The sequence below is a fragment of the Calliopsis andreniformis genome, chromosome 6 (assembly GCF_051401765.1).
Source record: "Calliopsis andreniformis isolate RMS-2024a chromosome 6, iyCalAndr_principal, whole genome shotgun sequence".
Lineage (NCBI taxonomy): Eukaryota > Metazoa > Arthropoda > Insecta > Hymenoptera > Andrenidae > Calliopsis > Calliopsis andreniformis.
The window spans coordinates 1,599,744-1,623,676 of NC_135067.1; the positions used below are offsets into that span (position 1 = coordinate 1,599,744).

Consider the following 23,933-nt stretch of genomic DNA (forward strand, 5'->3'; position numbering starts at 1 on the left):
AGAGAGGGAGAGAAAGAAAGGGAGAGAGGGGGGAAGTAATTTTGAATTGGGGTTAAAATTTGCAAAACAAAAATATTTTTATTGTTGTTGTTTTGAACAAATGTCAACTACTATAATCGACCATAACCAACAAAAATACGAGTTGGCGTGGAATGGTTCATATTGCAAATGGAAATGAAGATTAGATTATCAGAGAGTTTACTAATTTAAATAGTTCATAGTTTTCAACAGAGTTGAAAAGTTATTCAGGACAATTCTCCTAAGTAGAACCGCATTGTAGTACATACTAGGTATATGTATTGCATACTAATATACAAAAAGTTAAAATTTGTACGATATACACGAAGCACGTCCCTGAAAGATTAAGAGAAGCCAAATTTAATCGATAACAACATCCAGAAATCGCATCTTTCATGCATCCAACAATTCACTAATGATGTAAAAATTACCATTTCTCCAAAGGTAGATTCGTACCTGTTTAGACAATTTTAGCATCTGTTATAGTTTTGTCAGACAGTATGTACGTATACATATGTATACAATCATTGAATCAGTACGTATCAGTATCAGTACTTTCATTTACAAAAAAAACCACTTAGCACGGCATTAATTTAGTGTGTGAAAAATCATATGACCAACTCTCAACAACAAAAGAACTACGTATGCGCAAGAAACAATATTTTAGAAAATATAAGATGCAATATAATGAATAAGAAACTAAGCATTTCTCAATACACATGTATATGAACTTATTTCATTATTTTAACGTTTGTAATAGTTCCACATTTTCGGAAGCATCTCGTAAAATGCGAACTCTGGAAAAGTCGCACGTAAACGAAGACAGAATTCGATTTGAAATGAAATGAAGGGTACGTCGCGTGGTTATTGGGCCGAGTAATCGCTTGTCCAAGGATATAACGCTTAGTCCCGATAAGGGGCGCTTGTTTCTCAAGTAATTAATCGCACGGCACCGTGGCCCGAGAGTTTCGGAATCGTTCGTTCCTTTGAATCTTATTTCCCTTCTTTCCGCGTCGAAAGCGAGACGTAATGGAAATCCGCCCGAATAATCCGATTCATTATGATCGTACGGCTGCCTAATTATCCCCTGCGAACGAGCACCGGCCGATAAACGGACGAGCACCGGTCCGGCTTCGTTTTACTTCCTCTGGTCGATCAATTTGTTGGAGCATCTGATTCCAGAACAGTTTCGAAACTTATCAAATTCATTTGCAATACATAATACCGGTATCGCTCCAAATTTAGAATCTTTATGGAACATAACTTAACTTGAATCTAGTATAAATGTGTATAATCTAAACTTAACCTAAATTGCAATACCTTCCTATTTAGTTCAAACATAATCTAAAGCGTAATTAAAGTTTCTGCTTCATTCTTCGTTTTTTAAGAGAAGTCTCTTTCTTCTGGTAAAGTTATTTCAACATGAAAAATAACAGAATTTTCTTTAGAGTCGTTCAAATATTACTAGGAAATGCTGAGAGCTTTTATTACTTTTCGTGTTAATTAAGTTAATTAACAGTCTGCGTTTTCAAGTTTCGCGTTTTCAAGAAAAACTGACATTTAAAATGATGCAACCATTCTCTTTATACATATGTAGATGTTACTGTGTATTGGTTTGGTTGTGATTATACACATGAGATGGGTCATTTAAAGGGATCGTCTAAATTTTTCTATCGTTTGTGTATAGAAATTTATAAGATAATTTATGTACCAAGTATAAAACGAAAATTCATGAACAATTGATTACGTTATAAAATTAAACTATTCGTTTTAGACGAAAACAATACCAATTATACAACCGATAGACGTTTCTTTTGAATACCAACATGTAGGGTGTTCCAGAACTTGTTGTACAAGCGGAAAGGGGGCGGTTGTACGCGAGAAAATAAAATGAAAGTATAAAATAAAAATGTTTGATATCATGCTTAACGAAGCATTCGAGAAACTTGATTTTGAATTTTGACTGAGTACAAGTGTACCGGACTACACTTTTAGACGTTTGAAGGGTAAACGGAGAAAGGAGAATACTTCGAGCGTTCCATAGAAACAGTCTGTGGTCAGACTGAGAGTGTTTCCCTTGCCACGTGTACCTTTCAAGCACCCTAAACTGTACTTCCGTGCATGATATAAAAAAAATGTATTGCGTATTTTCGACTCATTTTTTCACGTAAAATAACTGGCTTTCCGCTTATACCACCAGTTTTGAAAGAAAAGTAAAAGAAAAAGAAAGTACACAGATATTTCTAGCAACTCAAAAGCACACATACCAAATTTAGTTGCATTCCAACAATTCGGTTGCCAACCTTATATATTCTTCCGCAACAATTTAATATTACTGTTTATTTTAATATGTAGTGTATCAAAATTGCCACATAATTTCTTCTGGTCATGAGAAAGTACTTCTTAAGATTCGTATTAGATTCAAGCATTTTGAAACAAGCAACAAATTAATTTCTGTTTCTTTTATAAAGCCTAAAGAATATTTTCTTTTTATCACTTTTTCATCCCCCTGAACAGTTTAATTTTATTTCAAACAATGTTTTTCTTTAAAAGTAACTGAAAAATTTAAACGATCCATTTAAATGATTTAATGATACATTCACGTTTTCTTAAAACTGCAGCATACTACAATACAAGTTTACAGCTTGAAATCCGTTCAGAGCTGAGAGAATATGAAAACCTTGTCCTTACATAAATTTATTTTGCAGATTAAATAATATACCGTCGAACTTATGTCGAGACAATAGTATACGTACAACCAATCTTCACTTTAGTTTAACTTTTAATCACTGCGTCTCGCTGTAACTTAGACATTTACTTTGAAATTTCCTAATTTATGTTATAATTGCTTGTGTTAATTTTGTTTTTCAATGTTACATTTTATTTTTCGATTCATAGCACGCTGTCAGCCAGACGAATTCGAATGTGCCAACGGTGATTGTGTCAGCAGGAGCGCACGTTGCGACGGACGTTCAGATTGTTCAGACCGTTCTGATGAACGCAATTGCACTGGTATTGTTTTATTTTCATTTTTAGTTTTTTATCGCTGGTCTATTAATATTATTTTAAGTATTTGTTACTTACTCCCTAATTGTTCATTCGATTATGAAAATTGATAAGAGAAAAATACAGGCATTATTAAAATGAATTTTTATGGTATTTTGAAATCTTGTAAAAGAAGGGTCTATTTGTCTATTCCTTCCTCGCGAATGTAAGATAATACAAAAAATAATATAATAAAAACATTAGTACAGGGAATCAATCATTTTAGGGATATAAATAATTAATTCGTCATATCATTCTTTTTTGACAAATTATTAAACAAAAGTTTATCGAAGGATAAAATTTGAAAGTATTTATTCAAATATCATAGTATCTCTCAATTAAATGTAAATTTCGTTTATACTGATATTCACTGATAACAAATTTCTTGTAAACGACAGAATTCTAATTTTGTTACACTAACGTTAGTAATTTTCATCTTCGGAATTAGTAATTATTTATATTTAAATATTCTTCAGATAACAACCTGTATTTAGAGAAAAAATAAGAAGTTATAATTAGAAGAAGATAAGTTAGCTGTCGTTATCACAGTTCTGTTGTATATTAAGCTGGAACGAAATAGACATAGACAGTCAGAATTTTTTTTACTACTTATAATTTCTACTAGAAAATAAATTTCGCCTTCCATAATGGTATTTAAGCTATTAAGATCTTAATTGAATGAACAAATTTTTCGATAAACTGTAAAACATTTCAAAATTATTTTCAATGGTTTTATAAACTCTTTTTATATTAGTTTTTAAAATTTTATAGAATTTCGTGAACTTTCTCAAGCTCAAACCACATCACGATTTTTGCAATTGTATTCTGTCTTTTATATATATAGGAATAGCCTTAGTTGGAAATAAGAGAAACAATTTTCACTAATACCTATATTTATTGCATAATTTATATTGCACTAGTAAAAGTACGTAGGAAAAATATTTCAAAAAGTTTAAATGCAACTTTACTTCGTATACGAAATATTTAACTTCATAGTGCTTACAGAAACTTTTCTAGAAACTTTATTTTGGTACTAAAACTCTTCTTGCAGTCGAGAACACAATTGAGTTTGAAGTTTTGTTTCCAGTGACTTGGTTAACTTGGTTGACTTATTTTACTGACATTGCTTTGTTTGATCTGGCTAACACATCCCAGCGGTAGCAGTAGTCAGATACATTTTAAGTACTGGCACTTGTTGAACACCCTGTACATTATCAATTCCATCTACAAAATTAAAATTAAAAAATATTTCGCATGAGAAATTCACAGTGTCTAATTCGTCCCACGAACGGATTCTGTCCGCTTTAAAAAAATACTTAGGTACTAAGGACAATGTACTATTCCGTAACCACTCGGCGGTAATTGCATCCCCTCGAGCGTTAAGAGTAGGTAGATTAATTTGCCAGTCTAAACATCCGCAGTCCAGCTTGGTTTTTTCTTTCCTCCTTTCGTCATCTGTCATGCATGTTCACAGGAAACACTGCTCCAATTGAATTTAATAAATTAAAGTCGCCTAGCACAGTGTCTCTAAAATGACCACGACATTTTTTCAATTTTGTCCAGTGACCACTTGCAGCGGCGATCAGTTCCGATGTCTGGATGGAACCTGTCTCAGCATCGACAAGAGATGCAACCACGTAATCGACTGTCGCAATGGAGAAGACGAGAACCAATGCGGTAAGTGGACTCTGTTGGTTCAAAAACAGTATAATTGGCTAATTGTAAGATATAATTCATAAAGTATGTTTGATTTAAATATGTACACACAATTATTTTTTCAACTATTCAGAACACGAAGGAATTATTTATACAAAAATTGTTTAAAGGGAACAAGAAATTTGGACAAAGAGGTTTCTTGAAATTATTATTCACAAAAATATATGAAATTATGTTCTTCCTATCTACAAGTGTCAAAGTACATTTAACTGAGCGTATAAAATATATCATTGATTAACGATTTATAAAATATTTATGTGGATATTAACGATAATTATCGAACTTTATGAATTTATAAAGCTCGATATCTTTCATTAATATCCAAGCAAAATTTTTGATCAAAAATACACTTCAATACCTCAGGAAACGTGTCCTAAAGCACTTACTAAAATTATTGTAGTAAAAATGTGCCTGTTTAATGCATCCTGTTTAAAAAATAAGCCAGGTATTAAAATCATTGTCAGTAATAATTTCAGAAACTATTAAAATCATTTTCTTCTCTTAAAACCAAACAATTTTCGTATAAACGATTTGTTCGTAGTTAAAATAGATGGAAAAGTAATTGACTGTATACACTTAAACCGAATTTACTGTATAGGCGATACTAATCCCGAGAAACAGAGAAATTTTTTAGCCCATTCGTGGATCCGTTCGGTATCTGTCGTCAGAGATGTACTCTGGGGATCTGTGACTACTGGTTTAATGAACGTTTGAAATTCCCTTCCAACGTGACATTCACGCCCATTGTGAGAGCAACAAGTTGCTTTCTGGGAGCAGCTAGTTGACGAGGATCGATTCGCGCCGTTCACCAAGCTGTCAGGGTGTTGCTTTCCAACGTCAAGTAGATAGCCCTTTGTTCTATGATTGTTTTGCATCTTTTTTCTAATTTAGGAGAATAGATTTCGTGTTTAATATAGATTTTCTGTCTGTAGTTTTTGATTAACTATTCTGTGCAGTATGTTAATTATTTCACTTGTATATTGAAGCGTTAGGTTTATTTCGAGTCTTGAAAAAAAAAACATAAATTGCGAAATTTTTTGTGAAAAAAAAGGTTATAATGGGAAAGAAATAATAGCAAAAGAAGATATTGATGCTGATAGAGGACGTGGCCTTTTCGATGCTAAATCGTAGATAGTACGGTCGCATCTGTAATACATAGATAGTTGATGCACTTTGATTCAGAAGGTATAAGACAACAAATAAATGAATAGTAGAGATTGTTGATAATCTGAATACTTCATATTAAACCTAAAAAAACAAGTTCACCAACAACTTTCAATTTATTTCAATGAACTGTTTTTAGAGTTAATTTAATCCCTTAGTTACTATTTTCTGTACGAAATATTCATCAGAAAAACTTCCATCTTCATATTAAAAACAATATCGTCTTTAAATATTAATATTTCTTGCAAAGAAGCTGAAAAATTGATCTTTTAATAGAAAATATTGATTTAGTTTCCCCTATATCTACCTTTAACAAGAATTTTTCAAATTGTTTTTTTCTTTAAGGCTTTTGATAGTCTTCCTAAATTCGAATTCCTTCTCCAATTTAGTAAAAAAGAGAACTTTTTGTTACCTTAAATATATATTAGAATTAAAAATTGCTGTCGTTATGATATTTGCATGTTTTCAACATTGCATATCATCTTTAGTATAGTTAATTTGCCATATTTCTTCTCCTTTTTCGCATCTAACTCTAAAGTCCCTTTTCTCGAGAATAAAAAATATAATACTATCTTGATGTTGGAATTGCATTCCCAGACAATTGGATGAACACTATAAATTATAAAACAATCTTAAATTTAATGAAGTTACATAACACGCTTTTTCACAGCTGGGTAGAACTTCGAGTATCTCAATCGTCCCGATTTCAAACAATATATTTTTCGATCCATTATTTTGGTATTTCTTGTATAATTTTTATATGCTCACCATAACACGGTCTAAAATGACGAGTGCCTTGGTGGATCCCAGTTTCCGGTCGACACGTTCGACACTCGATTTACGATTACACATGCTGACCGAACACTACCAGGAAGTGGCTTCTTTTCCCCTAACCCCGAGCAATCTTCCGTTACAGCACGCTTCGACAAATTTTCCTCTCGCGCGAAAAATCATTTTCCTATGAGTTCCACGTTTTTCCATTCCACTTTTGAAGAGGTTAAAGTTCCGAATCGTCTCGAAAATCGACTTAAATACTATCTTCACAATTCTAAACGATCAAAATTATTGTGCCATTCTGAAATTTTGCAATTAAATTCGTTTTTCTCGGAAATCGAGTTTTGGAAATGTTGAAAATTTGAAGATCTCTAAAATTCGTTGAAATTGAAATTATACGCTCGAGGTAAGCGATCTTCGAAGCGACTCAACATTTTTGCCCAACTAATCCGCTGGAAAATTCGCGCATCGCTGTTTAAGCTACGTAATCACTTTCACGAAATCACCACGCTGTAATAATGGCACTCCTGTCGTCATTTCATCCCTGCGTTATGTCGACGCGCACGGCTGATTTCACCAGACGAGAGGGAAAGGAAGACGCATCAAAGGGGACGCTTGAACCGTAAGCGGTAGCCGCGTGTTTTGTCTGTGAAACAATGGGTGTCGAGAAGCCGGCTTGACTGCACTTTTAACCCTTTAATGCTGTCCATCGCTCGACAGAGAACTAGAAAGTCAGTCTGCCCTTTGTATTACGTGTTATGGGCTTCTACTTCGTGGTTGATCTTTATTATTAAGTAGCAAATTTTTGAATAATTCTTATGTTGAAACTCCAAATTGAAATTTGACTTTCGTTCTATTGGAGTTCATTTAACAGACTAGACTCCTTGACCACGTGTAAAAATAGGTGACGCTTAGAATTTTTTTCATAGGTATTTACAGTGAAAACTTCCAGTTTTTTAAATGATATTAATGTATTTTGTCGATTCTAGTTTGCGAGTCAAAAAAAATTTATTGTTTCCAACTTTTCAATTTCTATCGGCAATGGCGGCAAGCTATCCAAACAAGATTCCGAAAATAGCGAATATTTCCACCATTGTGTAAACTTTTGATTTAAAAAAAAATAGAAAAATAAATCTAATCATATATATCAATATCATTTAATGAAACAGAACTTGTCACTACTTTAGACGTAGTCAGGATGGTCTACTCTCGTAATCGATTACTGAATTGTTGATATAAATTACGTAAATTCTGGTAAGAAGTCAAAAGCTTAAGGGGATAATGCAGTTGTGAACTTGAAAAAATGATGTATCCTTTTTGTTCTAATCGATTTTATTAAAAGTAACAAAACTTTAGGTCTTTTTGCTATGTTGTTGTCCATTGTTGTAGTTTGAAACTTTAATGAATAAATTAATTTTTAAATTAGAATATTTCGTATTAGAAAGCTGTCTCTAAATTGTATAAAATGTGATATTATTTTAAGTTATTTTTCTAAGCGTTATTGTTTCTGTTAAAGAATGGATATTGTACATACCTTAAACTTTGAACCATCAGCATTTGGTTAGTGCTCCTTATATATTATTTATTCTAATTTCAGTGATAAAAACACAGCTGTAAATTAGCTACCTCAATGTTTAAAATAGAGTGTTGGAGATAGAAAGACATCTGTCGCTTAGTTTCGGGAGGAACATAATCCGATGTCAATGATTTTTTTATAGGTGAAAGTGTACAGAAGACATGAAAGTTAACTTCGTCTTACTTTAATGTAATCGTATATTTTTTATTATATCGTTTAACGCAGCTCCTTAAGTGCTAAACCATTTGTGACAAAAGACCATTAGCTTAGAGTAGATATTTTAATCTAAATTATAATCTCTCATAAACTAATGGGTTTTTGTTATAAATAACTTGGTATTTTTTCGTGCAGGAAGGTGAGCTGCTTAATTCATTTAGATACATATTAAAGAATATTTAATTCCATGTCATATGTCGTCTCCAGTTTCATGTATAAAATAATTGTCACGAGATTATGATTCCTTACAGACTAAGCTTTGTTCTGAATCATCTTTCTGTATCGTTAACAGAAAATGGGTTATTGTAATGACCTACTTTTTATGCCACATCCTATACATATCTTCATAACTAGTGTGTCTTATCTGATAAACTTTACATAGTTTAAACTATTTCCATTTTCTATCTATAAATATTACATGTTGAAAAGTTAATTGCAGTTTCGATTATTTTAGGAAGGTGGAAAAATAAGAACGTCTTTTATAGCGTGCTGCTGCTATAATTCGAATTACGCGCTATGTTTGAAAAATATGCGACACGTATCATTATTATACATATATTTACTTATGTTATTATGTATATAACATTAATTTTCAATGTTATCATAAATTGAATGGACAAATATATTTCCAAGTAAATCAGTATTAATCTTCAATCTATAAATGCTTTGATTAAATACGGTTTATTTACATAAATGAAGTAAAGTAAAATATATGTACATAGGTAATGTGGCAAGCAAATCGCTGCTGTGCTATCGCACACAATCTAAATGCTGTAGCACGCTATAAAAGATGTGTGTATTCCTCCATTATATAGAATAGTGTAAGCTTTAATTAAATTTTTTGCATATTTGCAATTCACCATTGACAACAAATCTTTCCATAGAAATGATTGATAATACTTCAGAAAAAAAATTGAAATAGACTAAATTGCTCATAGCAACAACGATCTTTGTTAACTTCTGCCTTTTTTTAAGGTCGCTTTCACGTGCATTCGCGCGCGAACGTGTCGCTCTGAAAATGAGAGAGCACAAGAAAATAGAAAAAAATTACTGTAGCGTGTTTCATTCTTCTTCAACTGATTAATGTTCTTTTTAACAAAACATTCAGCATAGTGCTCATATTGCGTTTTTGATGGGATAAATTTCATTATATTGTGAATCCCAGTTCTTACTACTAAAATGTGTTCTTTTTTAAAAAATCGCAGAATTTGACAAGAGCTGTATTTGATATGATCTCTTCGATTGACATATAATAAGGTCGGACCAATCTTCAATACAATATCCAAAAACAGGGACACAAAGTTTTAAACTTCAATAGAACTTTAGATTATTCAAAGTATCACGTGATTCAAACCTAAAACATCTTATTATTTTGATGAATAGTTTATAGATCTTGTTAGAACCAGGTCATACAAACATTAGTATAACAGACATTACGATTCGACGTCCCAATTGAAAATAACAATGACACAACTACAACTATCCGTCAACGCTCGTGTGATCAGATTCGTAATCAAGGATTCATTGTACTACATTAAGTAACTTCTATCATAGAAAATTCTGACTGACTACTATTTTCGCCCTGTTTTATCCCTTTAAACTTCTAATACCATTAGTCTGAAGGGTACCAGGATCTCAAAAATTCTGCACTGCAATCTCAATAGAGCGTAGATTGCATATTCTACTTGCAATTTATTATAAGCGCTATGAAAATTAAAAGTTGAAGTTAAGCCTTCTGTTTCTTTGATACTTTTCAAAGAGTCTGCATTGTAGTCTCAATAGACCGCAGATTTTATATTCTACTTACAATTCATTGTGAACGCTATAAAAATGGAAAGTCGATATTAAGCCTCCTTTTTCTTCGACTCTTCCCTTTTGAAATCGAAGGGATTCGCGTACCCTGGAGGATTAAGCAGTTAAAGGGTTAAATGTGCATGAGTGTGGTGTATGGAGCAGGTTGCGCAGAAACGGAGTTCCGCTGTACGGATGGTCGGTGCATCAGCTACGAATTGCAGTGCAACGAGGTGGAGGAGTGCTCTGACGGCTCTGACGAGAGGGATTGCGGTAATTATGCCATTCACACTACGCACTACTCATCCCTACACTTACAGCTACACCTACACCTAAACAGATTTCTTCGTGATTCGGAAAATCGATTAATATTTCACGAATAACCTGTCAATTAAAACCTATTAATACAATCATCCAATAAATTATACTCAATATTTATGGGTACAATACCGAAGGATGAGTAGAGAGATGAACATTTTTATCCGTAACGTAACAAAGGTAATTCTGTTTGAGTAAAGTCAACTCGGTTTCTATGAGTCATTGTTTGAGAATGAGAATCTTGTTAGGAGTTTCTGTTTAGAAATTTTTAGGTAGGGGAAGAAAAAGATGGACACGAAAATTAATTAATGATTCGAGGAACAACGTATATTATTTTGGTCTTGTTTCTCTTTCTTTGGCAGAGAATCTTACAGTTATGACCTTGACGATTTGAATGTAACTTGAAAAATAAATCTGAACATTGTATGATGGTATTGTGTCAACTTTCTACTTGAAAGTTGAATAACTTTTTTATTTCTCTATTTATTTTTATTTGCTTTTTTCTAATATAAACAATGACTATTAGATTTTTTTAATTTAAATGCATGAAACAATATTGCATAAACAACCCTCATTTTTCGTTTCCCAAACATGAACCCTTTTGATGACATTTTTAGAACACTATTCAATGTCTCTAATTCTAGAACTTCAATTTCTTTGGGGGGGGGGGGGGGGGGGGGGGCGCATTTAAGCAACCGTGTGTTAACCCTGAACAATACAGAAGCATAAGAACAACATATATGAAGTATAAATAATAAACGCAAAAGCTTTTTTTCCAATTCTTAAATGAAAAAATGACTTTTAATGCAGTTTGTATTCCCTCATGAGCAATGAAAATAACGGGAGAACGAAACAAGAGGATTTTCAGATTACTTGTTACCAACTCATTTTTATCTTATTAACCATGATTGTAAAAAATATTGTGTTTGATAAGAGTGTAAATTCTTTAGAAACAGTTCGAATTTGTTTAATAAAAAATCTCTTTTCTCAGTTATATTTTTTTAAATATGTTATAACAAACTATGTGAAGTGAGGATAAGATGTACTTCTTGAATAGAGGGTATAGAATTTTATTACACTTCCTCAATTTTTCTTTTGTCCATTTTGAAGTTAATTTTATAATTCAAATAATTAAATTTTAGAACGCTTTATTTTACAAGCACAATAAATTCTTGTATAAACATTTTTCGAAATAATTGCATTTGTACACTCATTACTCATGAATATACAAACAGGTTATAAGAATCGCAAAAACACAGAAACATTCTCTGTCGTTAATGTTTACATTTGATGTTTATATATATTTATGCATTAAATTCTTATTGAATTGTGAATGACAAAGTTTGTAAATAGACTTTGTCAATACCATTTTTAAGTAGAAGTTTACAGTAAAAAGTTACAATATCTCGGATAAAACTATTAAAAGAAACTCGACCTTATGCTTGCAGAATAATTGCTTTATGCACTCACTCAAAACACTGTATCGTAATGCATTGAAACTGAGAAAATTTTCATAAAACAATTATTCGTACAATGTCCCACATATTACTCTAACAACCAAAATTATGTTATTCTTGCTTATTCTCACTAAAATTATACTTCATGACAAAAAACGTTTGAGTTGACCTTAAGACAATGGTCTGTAATTATTCTCCTCGTTTATCTTTAATCTTTACTCAAGTAGCATGTTTCTCAAAATACATTTATTTTTCATAATTTAAAAAATAATTCCAAACTTTTGACCAATAATATATGATCATAAAGTATTCATCTACTATAAAATCTATAAACAATTATTTATAACAAACATCCACTGATACAAGATACTCCAAAGAATATCATCATATGATTTTCAAATTCAATCCGCAAAATTTCATTTAAATCCTCGATACAACATAACTGTAACATTTTATTATCAAATTATTTATCTTCTACTAACAAGACTAAAATATGTTGTAACCTATGCCAAAACAGGTGATTAGGTTTGAAATCTGAGAATTCTAAAATAGCATCAGTCAACAGAAAAGACGAGAAGAAGAAAAGGGACTCTCATTGTTCCGTAACGAGCAGTAAAGGATCTTTGATCTACCACTTTGATCTTAAATCCGTCTCATTCCAATGACTTCGTCTTTTCTTCTTCGCGCCTCCTTGTTCCTCTTTTTCTTCCTGCCTTTCTTGGTCGTCATTCTCTTGCTCGTCTCGTTGACGTCTCCATTGAGGTGAGAGCAGGATTTACGCCGCGATGATGCACCTGTTCCGCCCGTTTTTCTTCTCGTACTCTCGCAACGAGACCGTTCATCGCAGTCATTGTCATCATCGTAGAGAAATTTCCGAGGCAGAACGTGTACAACGGCTTGAGATTATTCAAAAAGAAGCTCGGATTCCCAAGTCTGCAGGAGGAGAGAAGAAATGCTGAAATTCGTCAGGGAAACCTTCACATGCATAGAAAACAGAAGAAGTCAAGAAGAAAAGAGAATTTTGGCAATGATCCGTCCTTGAGTGCAGCGGATAAAAGATCCGAACTGTATACTATTAAAAATGAAAACATGATTGTCGACTCGATTGAAGCAGCTTTTCCTGAACTGAAAAGGAAAGCTTTCGAGTCGGCGATTTGGGACACTTCTGAGAAACCACTTTCACGAAAAAACGAGGAAATTAATAAGGCTGATTCTTTCGGTAAAAGTTTGTCCAGATTTCCTAGGGATTTTCAGGAATTGAACGAAGATACCAACTCTGTCGATATAGATATGCATAAGTCTAAGAAAAAAAAGAAAAAGAAGGAGAACAATATGCGCAAGAAAAACCTGAGAAATGATAATAATTCTGATCTTCTACAAAACTCTAAAGAGAAGATGCTTACTAGTCCTGAAGTTTCGTCTCTCGTAGATTCATTTTCGCCAACGCCGACCACTACTGGTAAAGTTGATAACCTCAAATTTATGAAGAAACATGGACAAAAAAAGTTTAGGGAGTATTTTGAAAAACATTTGGCGTTGATGTCGCCTGTTACTTCTACTTCAACTATAATTAGTATCCTACCTTCTTCGTTCACTACCGATTCTATTTATAATGAAACATCTACAAACACTTTAGAAACTGAAAAAAAAATTACTGAATCAGACTTACAGGGAAAAGAAACTTTTACTACTAAACCGAGCGTTGATAAAGTAAAGCAAGAGACTTCGACAATTAAAGAGGAGACTGAGAACTTAAATTCAAAGCAAAAGAAAAACAAAAATTCGAAACGGAGGAAAAAATATAGGAAAGTTACAAAAACGGCACTGAATGTTACTGAAAAAAATTTAGGATCGACGATAGAAGAAAATAAATTCACGAATGAAAGTCTCTTAGGCAAAATGGAAAATAAAACCTTTAACACTACCGAGGACAGTGAAGTTTCTCGTTTATCTACATATCATAGTAATTTAAACTGGAAAAGTAACTCTATCTATGTACAGGAAACTACAAAATGGATTTCTAAAGAAAAAGACGATTTCATTACTGAGACAGTTACTACCAAAAAGAATGAAGTTTCTAATGATAACTTCTTAAATCTTGCGAGAAACGAAGTTTTTAGTACTACAGAAGAAAGTGCGAAACAATTATTAAATGAAAATATACCTGATTTGTCTATTAATGACTTGAGTGCAACTTGGACAAATAGTTCTACAAATACAGAAACTACAAAATCGATTTCCAAGATAGAAAATATTTCTGCTATTGAAAAAGATAACACTGAGATGAATATAAGAGAAGAAAATACAACTAAAACTAAAGAAAACAGTAGAATCATAAAACTAAAGGAAAAGAATAACGATAACCCAAGAAATACTGAAATTCGTAATAGACTTATGGAAATATTAAATAATTCCGTAGAAAAGAACATGGATATAGAGGAAATAAATGAAATGCTTAATATTGATTTGTCGAATCTCACAAAAAATAAAATTTTTAATACTACAGAAGGAAATGAAATAGAACTTCTAATGAAAGCAATACCTGATTTATCTCAACATGATTATAATGCAATCTGGAATAGTATTTCTAGCAATACCAAACTTAGAAAATCGACTATTGAAAAAGAGACCACAGACAGTAATTTTCTCAAAAGTTCAAAAACCGTGGGGCACACTGAAAAAGAGTTTCATAATAATTTGGTAACTTTTTCTAATGAAGATACGACAAAATACTCTCCAATCGAAGTAGAATACATATCCAATATGATAAATCCTGAAGTACCCTCAAACAAAGAGTGGGGTGAAGCCACTGTTCGAAAAGAAAGTACTGAAGAAGAGGACCAGAATCCAAATCTCTCGCGTGAAGCGGTCAGTAACGGATTCAAGAGGGTCTCTACAGAGTCATCAGATAACAGAGAACATATATACCGGTACAAAGCAAAAAAAATATCTGAATATCTGGAAGGAAACGTTACACCTTCGATGTCACCGTCTACTACATCTTTGCAAATGATTCACATGACCAATAAACCAATTAAAAATGAAAATGAATTGTTCGAATCAAACTTGAAGGACCAGAAGATCAATCTAAATTTGCTAAGTCAAAGTAGACTCACCAATGAGATTCCTCAAAATACATCTGTTCCTACAGATTTAATTTTCAAAAAAAATGTTGACAAATGTACTTCTACGTGTGCTGCATATTGGAAGAAAAAGTACGAGCTTGAGAAAAAATCACAAATAACCAACAATAAGAAGATCAAAGAGGAAATTGATTCGGGTTTAGTGAACTCTAAAGAAACACCAGTACTTAATTCAAACGAAGAGAACTGTACCGATTCTACATCTGACCTTCAAATACTCACAGAAATATTCGATCTTCAATTGAAAAAAGGCGATACCAGAAATACTAGTGTCAAAACAACAAGAACGACAGAATCTACCAATTTAGTAGAGTTCATTACTGAGTCTAGCAGGGGATCATTCAGATCGACTAGAAAGAGGTCCAAAAATGATAAAAAGAACAACAAAGAATTAAATAGGAAGAAGAAAACAAAAAATCAACGGAAAAATAAGAGCACCAAGAAGTCCACTACAATTGAACAACAGGAAACAACTTCTGGATTTACTCAAGGTATTCAGAGGAGCAATACTTGGTCGTACACCAATAGTGAAAACACTTTATTTGAAACAAAATCCACTGCACCGATAGTATCGTATACCAATAGTGAAAACACTTTATTTGAAACAAAATCCACTACACCAATAGTATCGTACACCAGTAGTGAAAACACTTTATTTGAAACAAAATCCACTGCTTTCACCTCAAAAGAAAGGATTAAAGAGTTCCTATCAAAAGAAACCGTAGATATTACAGAAAGGCAACCCAAGCAGGTAATAATATCTTCTACAACAGAGGAAACGACAGTTTCCAAGGATCTCCCTACTACCAAAGACCAGCCATCGCGAAAAAAATGTATCAACAGTAAGAGACCTACAACGAGCATTTTTTGGTCCTTCGGTTTTGAAAATAGCCTTGACTCAATGGACGATTGCGAGGAAGACACAACCGAGACTGGAAGTACAACGAGTGATCTCGGCGGTACATCAGAAGGCACATCCACCAATTTTGACGAGAATTTCATTAGGATCAAAGAATTTTCCACTACAGAAGAATACGTCTGCGATGAAGACCAGTTCCTCTGCGACAAGAATAATTGTATCGCCGAGGTTAAGGTGTGCGATGGAGTGAAAAACTGCATGGATGCCAGTGACGAAGATGACTGCGATTATTACTACGATAAAGTTCGCCAACATCGTCAGAGGAACATTACTGACAACAACAACACTAGACGATTTCCGAGTGTCTGCGGGAAGTATGAGTTCAGTTGCGACGAGAGATGCTTGAACAACATACACGCATGTGACGGAGTCATAAACTGCAAGGACGGATCAGACGAAGAGGACTGCGGTTACGAAGGTACAGAAAAGTCAATTGGGCCCAATATTGGTCTCCACTTCTGCTATACAAATCTCCTCTTGCTTCGTGGGACTTGCAGACTCCAATCTAGAGTCTTCTGTCGAATAAAGGCAACAAATTGGGGATATCTTGATCTGGATCTGTTTCTAAAGATGTTGATAACTGCTGTACAAAGTAGTAGCTTCGATGTGACCGGAAGTGGTCAAAGAAACACTATTTCTTTATTGGAAGTTTTACCTTGTGACGTCCATTTGTGCTGTATAAACGCCTTGAAGGAAAGACTGTGAACAATGTTTTAGGGATTCTGTTTTATTAGATTTTATTAGGTGGTTCCATAAATTGTGTTCGTAATTTCTACATACAGCCTAGTAAGAAAATGAAACAGACTTATGGAACAACCTAATAATAACGTACAGGTTGTTCCAAAGAAAGCTACTCTTGCAAGAGTTCAAAGTCTGCTTCAATATGAATCAGTATTGTTATTTCTTAATTCAAGTAAGTTTATTTTTTTTTTTTTTTAACAAAAAAGTAAATTTTTAGACAAATTTTTGTTTGTAAAATTCAGAATTTTTATTGTAATCATATCGAATATTATTAGCCATACAGAGAAAAAAAAGAAAAAGGTTCTTTATATAATTTGGTATGGTTTAAATAGTATATCTATGTACTAGTACTCATATTAAGTTCGCGATCTTTAAATTAATTTTTAAAGTAGAGTTTATGATGCACTATTTTAACTTCGAAAATGACAGAACTTTCTTAGTTACTTAAAAAATGAATTATACCTATGAGTTATTCTATGCGAAATCGAACACTTTTCGACGTAAAGTCTCAGATTTTGCTCAGATTTGGATATGTTGCAACCCTTAGTTAAAGTTTAAACATGCGTCAAAGGGTTTTTCAACATTTCTTAAATTACAGATTTTACAGCTGCTTGAACTAGAGTACTGCCTTTTTTTAAAAAAATGCATAACTCCTGAAGTAATAAATAAACAAGAATCAGCTTGTTCAGCATTTCTAAGGAGCCAATTTTAAAGTATCTGTATTTTTGAAATACTGTTCTTACTTACTTCGTACTTTTTCAGATTTTTAAATATTTCTGTTAATAAGGAATATTTACTTTAAAAAACAACTTTTTTTTAAATAAAATAATTTTTATTTAGTATCGCAATGTCTCTTTACTATAAGCATGCACTCTAACTCTTAGTTCAAAAGTTATGAATTTTTTAAGAAAAGTTAGCCATCTATTCCAAGCAGTTGTAAAATCCATAATTTTTTAAATTTTGGAAACTCCTTTGACACACATTTAAATATCATTAAAAGCTACAACATATCCAAATTTAAACAAGTCCAAAATGTTACTCCAAAAAGTGTCCAATTTCGCATGGAATGATCCCTATGTAAATAATATATAACCTAAAACTGGAAATTGCTATGAGACTATAAACATAAATTGAAAGTAAAATGGAATCCTCCCAAATTACACATCGATAAATCGAACCTTAATATGAGAATTTTTTCATAAGTAATTTACGTAGGCGCATATTATATTACGGAGTATACATATAAACTAAAGAAATGGTTGACTGTCTATACTTTCTACTTTATATACAGCGTGTTCCATAACAACTACCAAAAATTTTAAGGAGTAATTCTACATGACAAAATAAAATGAAAATTAAAAATGATGAAATTGCGTGTAAAGCTTTATTTCTGGCAATGAATTATTAATCGTGAAAAATACATTAAAATACGTGAAAATTGCGTCTGACGTGCAACATATTCGACTGTTGACATGCGTCAGCGAAGTTAAGTAGAATGAGTTTTTCGGTCAAACACATTTCATATGCATTTTAGGCGTTTTCACAGCAACTAATAACTTAAGAACGAAGCTTCAAAGACAATTTCGATATTCTTGATTTTCCTCTTATTTTGACACATAAAATCATTTCTTAAAGTTTAACAGCTGTTGTCGAATACTTTGTATAGCAATAAATGCTTGTAAATTATCATTCTACAGAATAACGAATGAAAATTTGAGAAGCACATTTTGAACTCTTCTCTTGTCAGCGTTTATACTATAAATAAAAATCGAATACTGAACAGTCGTTAAATTCTGATCTAGCCGCATCTAAAACACAGGAAGAGATGCCATTTTGGAACAGTCTATACGTGGGGTTCTCAAACACTATTAATTCTCTAGACAGATTGAAAAGTCAAAAATAACGGACCCTGTTCAACATAACACGGTCATCGTTTAATCCAGGGTAATGTTGATTTGTTTGGAGTTCAAACAACATATATTGAGTTCGAACATGTCGTTCAAGTTTCTTTTTCTCGAGTACCGTCGAAAGCCTTTTTTCGTAAATAACTACCAGACACAACATAGTTTACACGTCCACTCGATACGAATACACTGTACATATAGCCAATGGAATATTCTAACCGCCTTCGAGGGGCTTCTTCAGATTGCTTTGAGTGTTAGTCAGCTTCGAAGGAATCCCGTGTAAAAAGTTCCCCCTCATCGTGGTCGAGGAAATCGTGTACTGTGCCAGACTGGACATTCAACCCAAGAGACACTTGTTTAATTGAAAGTACACGTTGATCCTAAAATGTGGACTAGCATTACAATTTAATTAAGAAACATTATGAGAAATTTAAAACGTAATTAGTGAAATAAGTACAATCACAAACATGATAGAGAAATGCTGGATTAAATTACTGAATTAATAATAGATTCATAAATAACATTTACATGATAATCTCTTTGCTATAAGCTGTGTCTACTAGACGCCCATAATACTACAGGATGGTCTGCCCAAATAAGACCACCTAAATATCTCCCCCTGTATAAATCAAAATTGCTTGAAAACAAAGATCCCTTTTTACATGGACACATTCAGTACTTATTGAATAAATAATGGTACGTAAGTACATGTACCTATTTACAAATGCACAGATAAAACTAAATATTTACTACCACTAAATTAATCCAATTACACAATTATAATTTTTTACATATAATTAGTACAGTTTTTTACATACGCATTGAAGCAATCAAATGCATATTAAAATTTATCTCTAATATTATGTATAGTAACGAAAATATTTTTAAAAGTATTTATCTTTAAGTAACCTACTAAGGAATGGAATTATTTATATCATTTTATTTAAAAAAAAAGAAAAAAATAGCAAGAACATTTTCTTATATTCCTGGAGAAATTAATTTACTATTTACTTCTCCTGTGACACTCGGAGTGAGTCGTCGAATTTCAGGAAAGACTTTTACCACAATTTCTAACAGGTCTTAAAAAAAAAAAGTTTCTAATATTTTACATGAAATACACGCATGAAGCATAGTATAGTACAAAATATGCAGTATTGATAATCTTAAATAGAAATATGTTCTAGTCAAACGACAGAACGCATACCCAATAGCGTATCAGCTAACAATTTGTCAAAACCTATCTCTGCAGGAAAACCTTGGAAATATACGACTCTTTATTTCCTTACAGTTTTTAATCGATCAGACAAACGCTAAAGGATCAACGTTAAATTCAATGTCATCAATGAATGTCTCAATCTCGGCAGGGTACCATTAACAAACGCTTTCAATGTATCAACGTATCACCTTCTACGCCGCTTTAAATGTATTTTTCACACTGGATAGCTTGTACATAACAGTGTTCGCCTTGACTCGAGCTTTTCACGGTCGATTGAAGACCTTTAGACCCTGATGAAGATCCTGAAGAGCTGGGGGCTCGAGGCGACTAAGGTTCACGAAACAGGCTGTTTGTTTTACGACCTGTAGATTTGGCCCCGTGCCCCTCTATGGACTTCACCTGCGGCGATGGCTCTTGCATATCGAAGAGCTCAGTTTGCGACGGATTCGACGACTGCCTGCGGGCAGAAGACGAGCTTCACTGTGGTATATGAAATACTTACATATCGTACGGGAATCCTCGATGGTAGAAACTCTCGCTGTTTTTCTAAAATATGAATATTTCCATTGACAAGAGAGAGGTTCTGGCAGCGAGGATCCTTGCTTTCGCTTGCAAAATAATCCGGACTGTCGGCCACTCCTGTGAAGTCTTTCACGGGTTACAACCGACGAGGGTGATGAAAGTTTCAACGCGATTTCAATTAGTCGATCAAAACATAGTATAGTTTTCAGTTTGGAAGTCTGACTGAGTGTCGATAGCGTAACTGAAGCAGACTGTTCCTGAAGTATTGAAAGTCTGACTAATTAGAGGCTTTACTCCATAATTGAAGCAATAGCTTTTAGCTTGGTGGAGATAGACAGAGTAAATTATTAAAACAGAAAGGAGTCTTTTTCTTTTGACAAAAATAGCTATCTATTTCGGACTACAAAAGTCATGAAAATTTTGAAAATAAATAAATGAATTCTAATTTATGAATCTTTAATAGTAATACTATAGCAAAATATAACGGTGGAAATAATTAAAAAAGTTAGCGCCTATATTTTTTTTTAAACTGACCACTTTATAAACAATATTTTAAAAATGTTCAAAACAATTAAGACTTTCATCACCTATTGGTGCTATATTTGTAATAGCTTCTAACGTTTAACCCGCCACCCCTAGTAACCATCTGTTGTATATAAATTCATATTTCTAAAATCTTATAAAGCAGAAGTCATTTTATCATTGAAGTCGCAGGACCGATCGTTTCATATCAATTAATTCAATTTTATACAGCTTTTGACTCATCCCTTTAAAACAGTGGTATCTTCCATTCCAAAAAGCAAAAGCTTGTGTATCGTTATTCGTGGACCGCTTTTGTTGTTCGTGAACGAGCTTTCAGCTTTCGTGGTGTAATAGCTGAACTGAAATCCCACAGAAACTGGTCCCTAAGCCGTTCCCCTTCAGTCGAAATGTAACGATCTTCTGTTGGGGGGACAGGCTACACCAAGAGTTAAAGAAGAGATTATTAACCTCGTGTAAAGGAAAGCCAAAGAGACAAGATAATAAGAATAATCTGAAACTTTGATTAACAATTCAACAATTCAATACTGTAAAGGAAAAGTTATACAAAGAAAACAAATTGAAACAGAAGGCATATTGATTAGTATTTATTGGATCATTTTAATGAAGGGATCTGATTATACTTTTTTAAATATAAATAAAGAACCATGTTTATACCTAGATTTCTCCATATTCAGAATACATTAAACACTTTTTTTGTTAGTAATATCTACTGTATTATATTTAAGATATTCAAACTGCAGTTGCTAAACTCATCTAAAATAAGGATTAACTTACATAAGTGTGAATTATAATAAAACGAGAATTAAATTATTTTCTTTAATTTACAAATTACTAGAAGTACCCGAATTTATTTCATCTACCAATTCTAAAAAATTCACTTTTCAGTCTTAATTTCATTTGAGATGATAATTATACTTATTTAGAGTAAACTTTTTTGTAAACCTTCCATTTTACTGAATCTAAAGCTATGTCTTCACTAAGACAACAACGAGGAACATGTTGTCGCCTCTTATTATTTATAACGTGTAACTAAAAAACTGTGTTTTGCAGACATATGTGCATTTGAACTTTTCATTGTGTTTGTGTCTAAAACATATTCTCCAAAAATTGTTCTACGTTTTTCTTACTTTTCATACTAGAGGTAACAAAATGTTCCTCGTTGTTGCGTCAATGTAGACATATCTTAACAAATGTAATCATGTTAAGTATATAGTTAGACACATAAAGAAAAAATTGAAGATTTCAATTATTATACACTATGATTCTTCTTAGTTGTATGATTCAGCCTTTATTACAATAGTAATCAAAAACATTTACTATAGTTTATAGTCAGGCCTCTGAGTCAAAGTAAAAGTTGCTTTGATCTTGAAAATCACATATAAATAATCTGTTCAAAAGAAGTATTGGAGTCTAACAGCCAGATATTTAATAAACGAAGCTAATTTATATCTAATCTGATTCCAGCTTTAACTTTGTTGATCTATTTTGAATCTAAGTCATTTGAATTAACGAATGGAGCCAATTCTTCTTTAACTGCCAGGGTTAAGTTATCCTGTCCCCTAAACAAAAACTAGTTATCCATCCGCCGCTAATTGTCAATGTATTTGTACATAAACATGTATTCTTTGCTCATATGTACATACACATGCCCGCTGCGACACAAACAGAACGGGAATGTACACCCACCCAGTTCAAATGCCTCACCGGGAACATGTGCATCGAGGGTGTCTACAGGTGCGACGGCCATCCAGACTGCCCAGATCGCAGCGATGAGGATTGCGCAAACGAAACCACAACACACGTCCCTCCGCCTATCAGTACGCCTTTTTCCCACATTTTCGTTTCATTTTATTTCCATTTTCCGTCTTTTTTTAATATATCAATCACTCTCCGTGCACGAAACTCCATGTTCTACGTATATCATAATAAAATCTTCAATGACATTACTTAAACCTTGAAGACATAACTGTTTGAGAATGCGCCAAACCATGGTCGGGTCAAAACTGATCTAGCGTTGGTTAGACAAGGGCTTAAGTCAAGAACAGTACTATCTTTAGTATTGTCCCCTATACACCTTTCCAACGCAAGTGAAGACAACCCACTCATAAGTATTCAAGAGACAGTTCTGGTCTAGAGAATCTAAACTAACTTGGACAAAGCGATCCATGGTAGTTTCGTGCATCGAGAACGCATTTGTGGCTTTTTGCTGAGTGTCAGATTGAAACTGAAATCGCTTCGGCTAAGTAGTCTGCATTAGGAATGAGCTAAGTTGATTGAAGAAGGGAGACCCTGTTGAGATCGATTAGGGACAAGTTTACTTCGATAAAGTGCAGGCTGTAAAGCTTTCTGTTTTGATCCGACACGCGAGACTCTCGCCGTGCATTTTGCCAATATTACTTCCTGTTGTCTACGTCTCGTGTGCCCCCTTTTAATCTGCACGATGCACGACACACATCTCGGGGAGAACAAGTTGACGAGTCCTCTGAGCTCCACTGGGCTCCGCGTACGTAAAAATTCCGCTATTTGCTCGGCACTTCGCAACAGAGACAACGCGACTGGTTGCAGCAAAGCTTGCCTCTAATTAATTCATTAGCGTAATAGGAGAAACAACACAGTGGTTCTTTACTCGGAGCCTCCGAAAAATTCTCTAGTCTATTCGAACCCATTCAACTTGGAGCTCTCTTGCATCACACTGTTTGGGTGAACAAGCTTCCCTTTGTCTATCAACTTAGCGCAAAGGAAGTGTCTCTTCGGAGTCTCAGATGCATAAGCGCCTTCGAAGCTCAACATAGAGCTACGAGTTTGATAGCGGGGCAAGTTTAATAGCAAAACAGTGGTGTCTTCTCCGTGGTCGATGAGCCCTTCGTGTT

General features: G+C 33.3%; 1 protein-coding gene across 1 annotated transcript in view; it reads left to right on the top strand.

Moving 5' to 3' along the window:
* LOC143181108 (uncharacterized) overlaps nucleotides 1–23,933 on the top strand; it is a 218,100-nt gene that overhangs the window by 169,013 nt on the left and 25,154 nt on the right. The window contains exons 11-13 of the mRNA XM_076381338.1: nucleotides 2,917–3,030; nucleotides 4,627–4,740; nucleotides 10,466–10,573. Of these exons, the coding sequence (XP_076237453.1) occupies nucleotides 2,917–3,030; nucleotides 4,627–4,740; nucleotides 10,466–10,573 (336 nt within the window). The remainder of the gene's footprint in view (nucleotides 1–2,916; nucleotides 3,031–4,626; nucleotides 4,741–10,465; nucleotides 10,574–23,933) is intronic.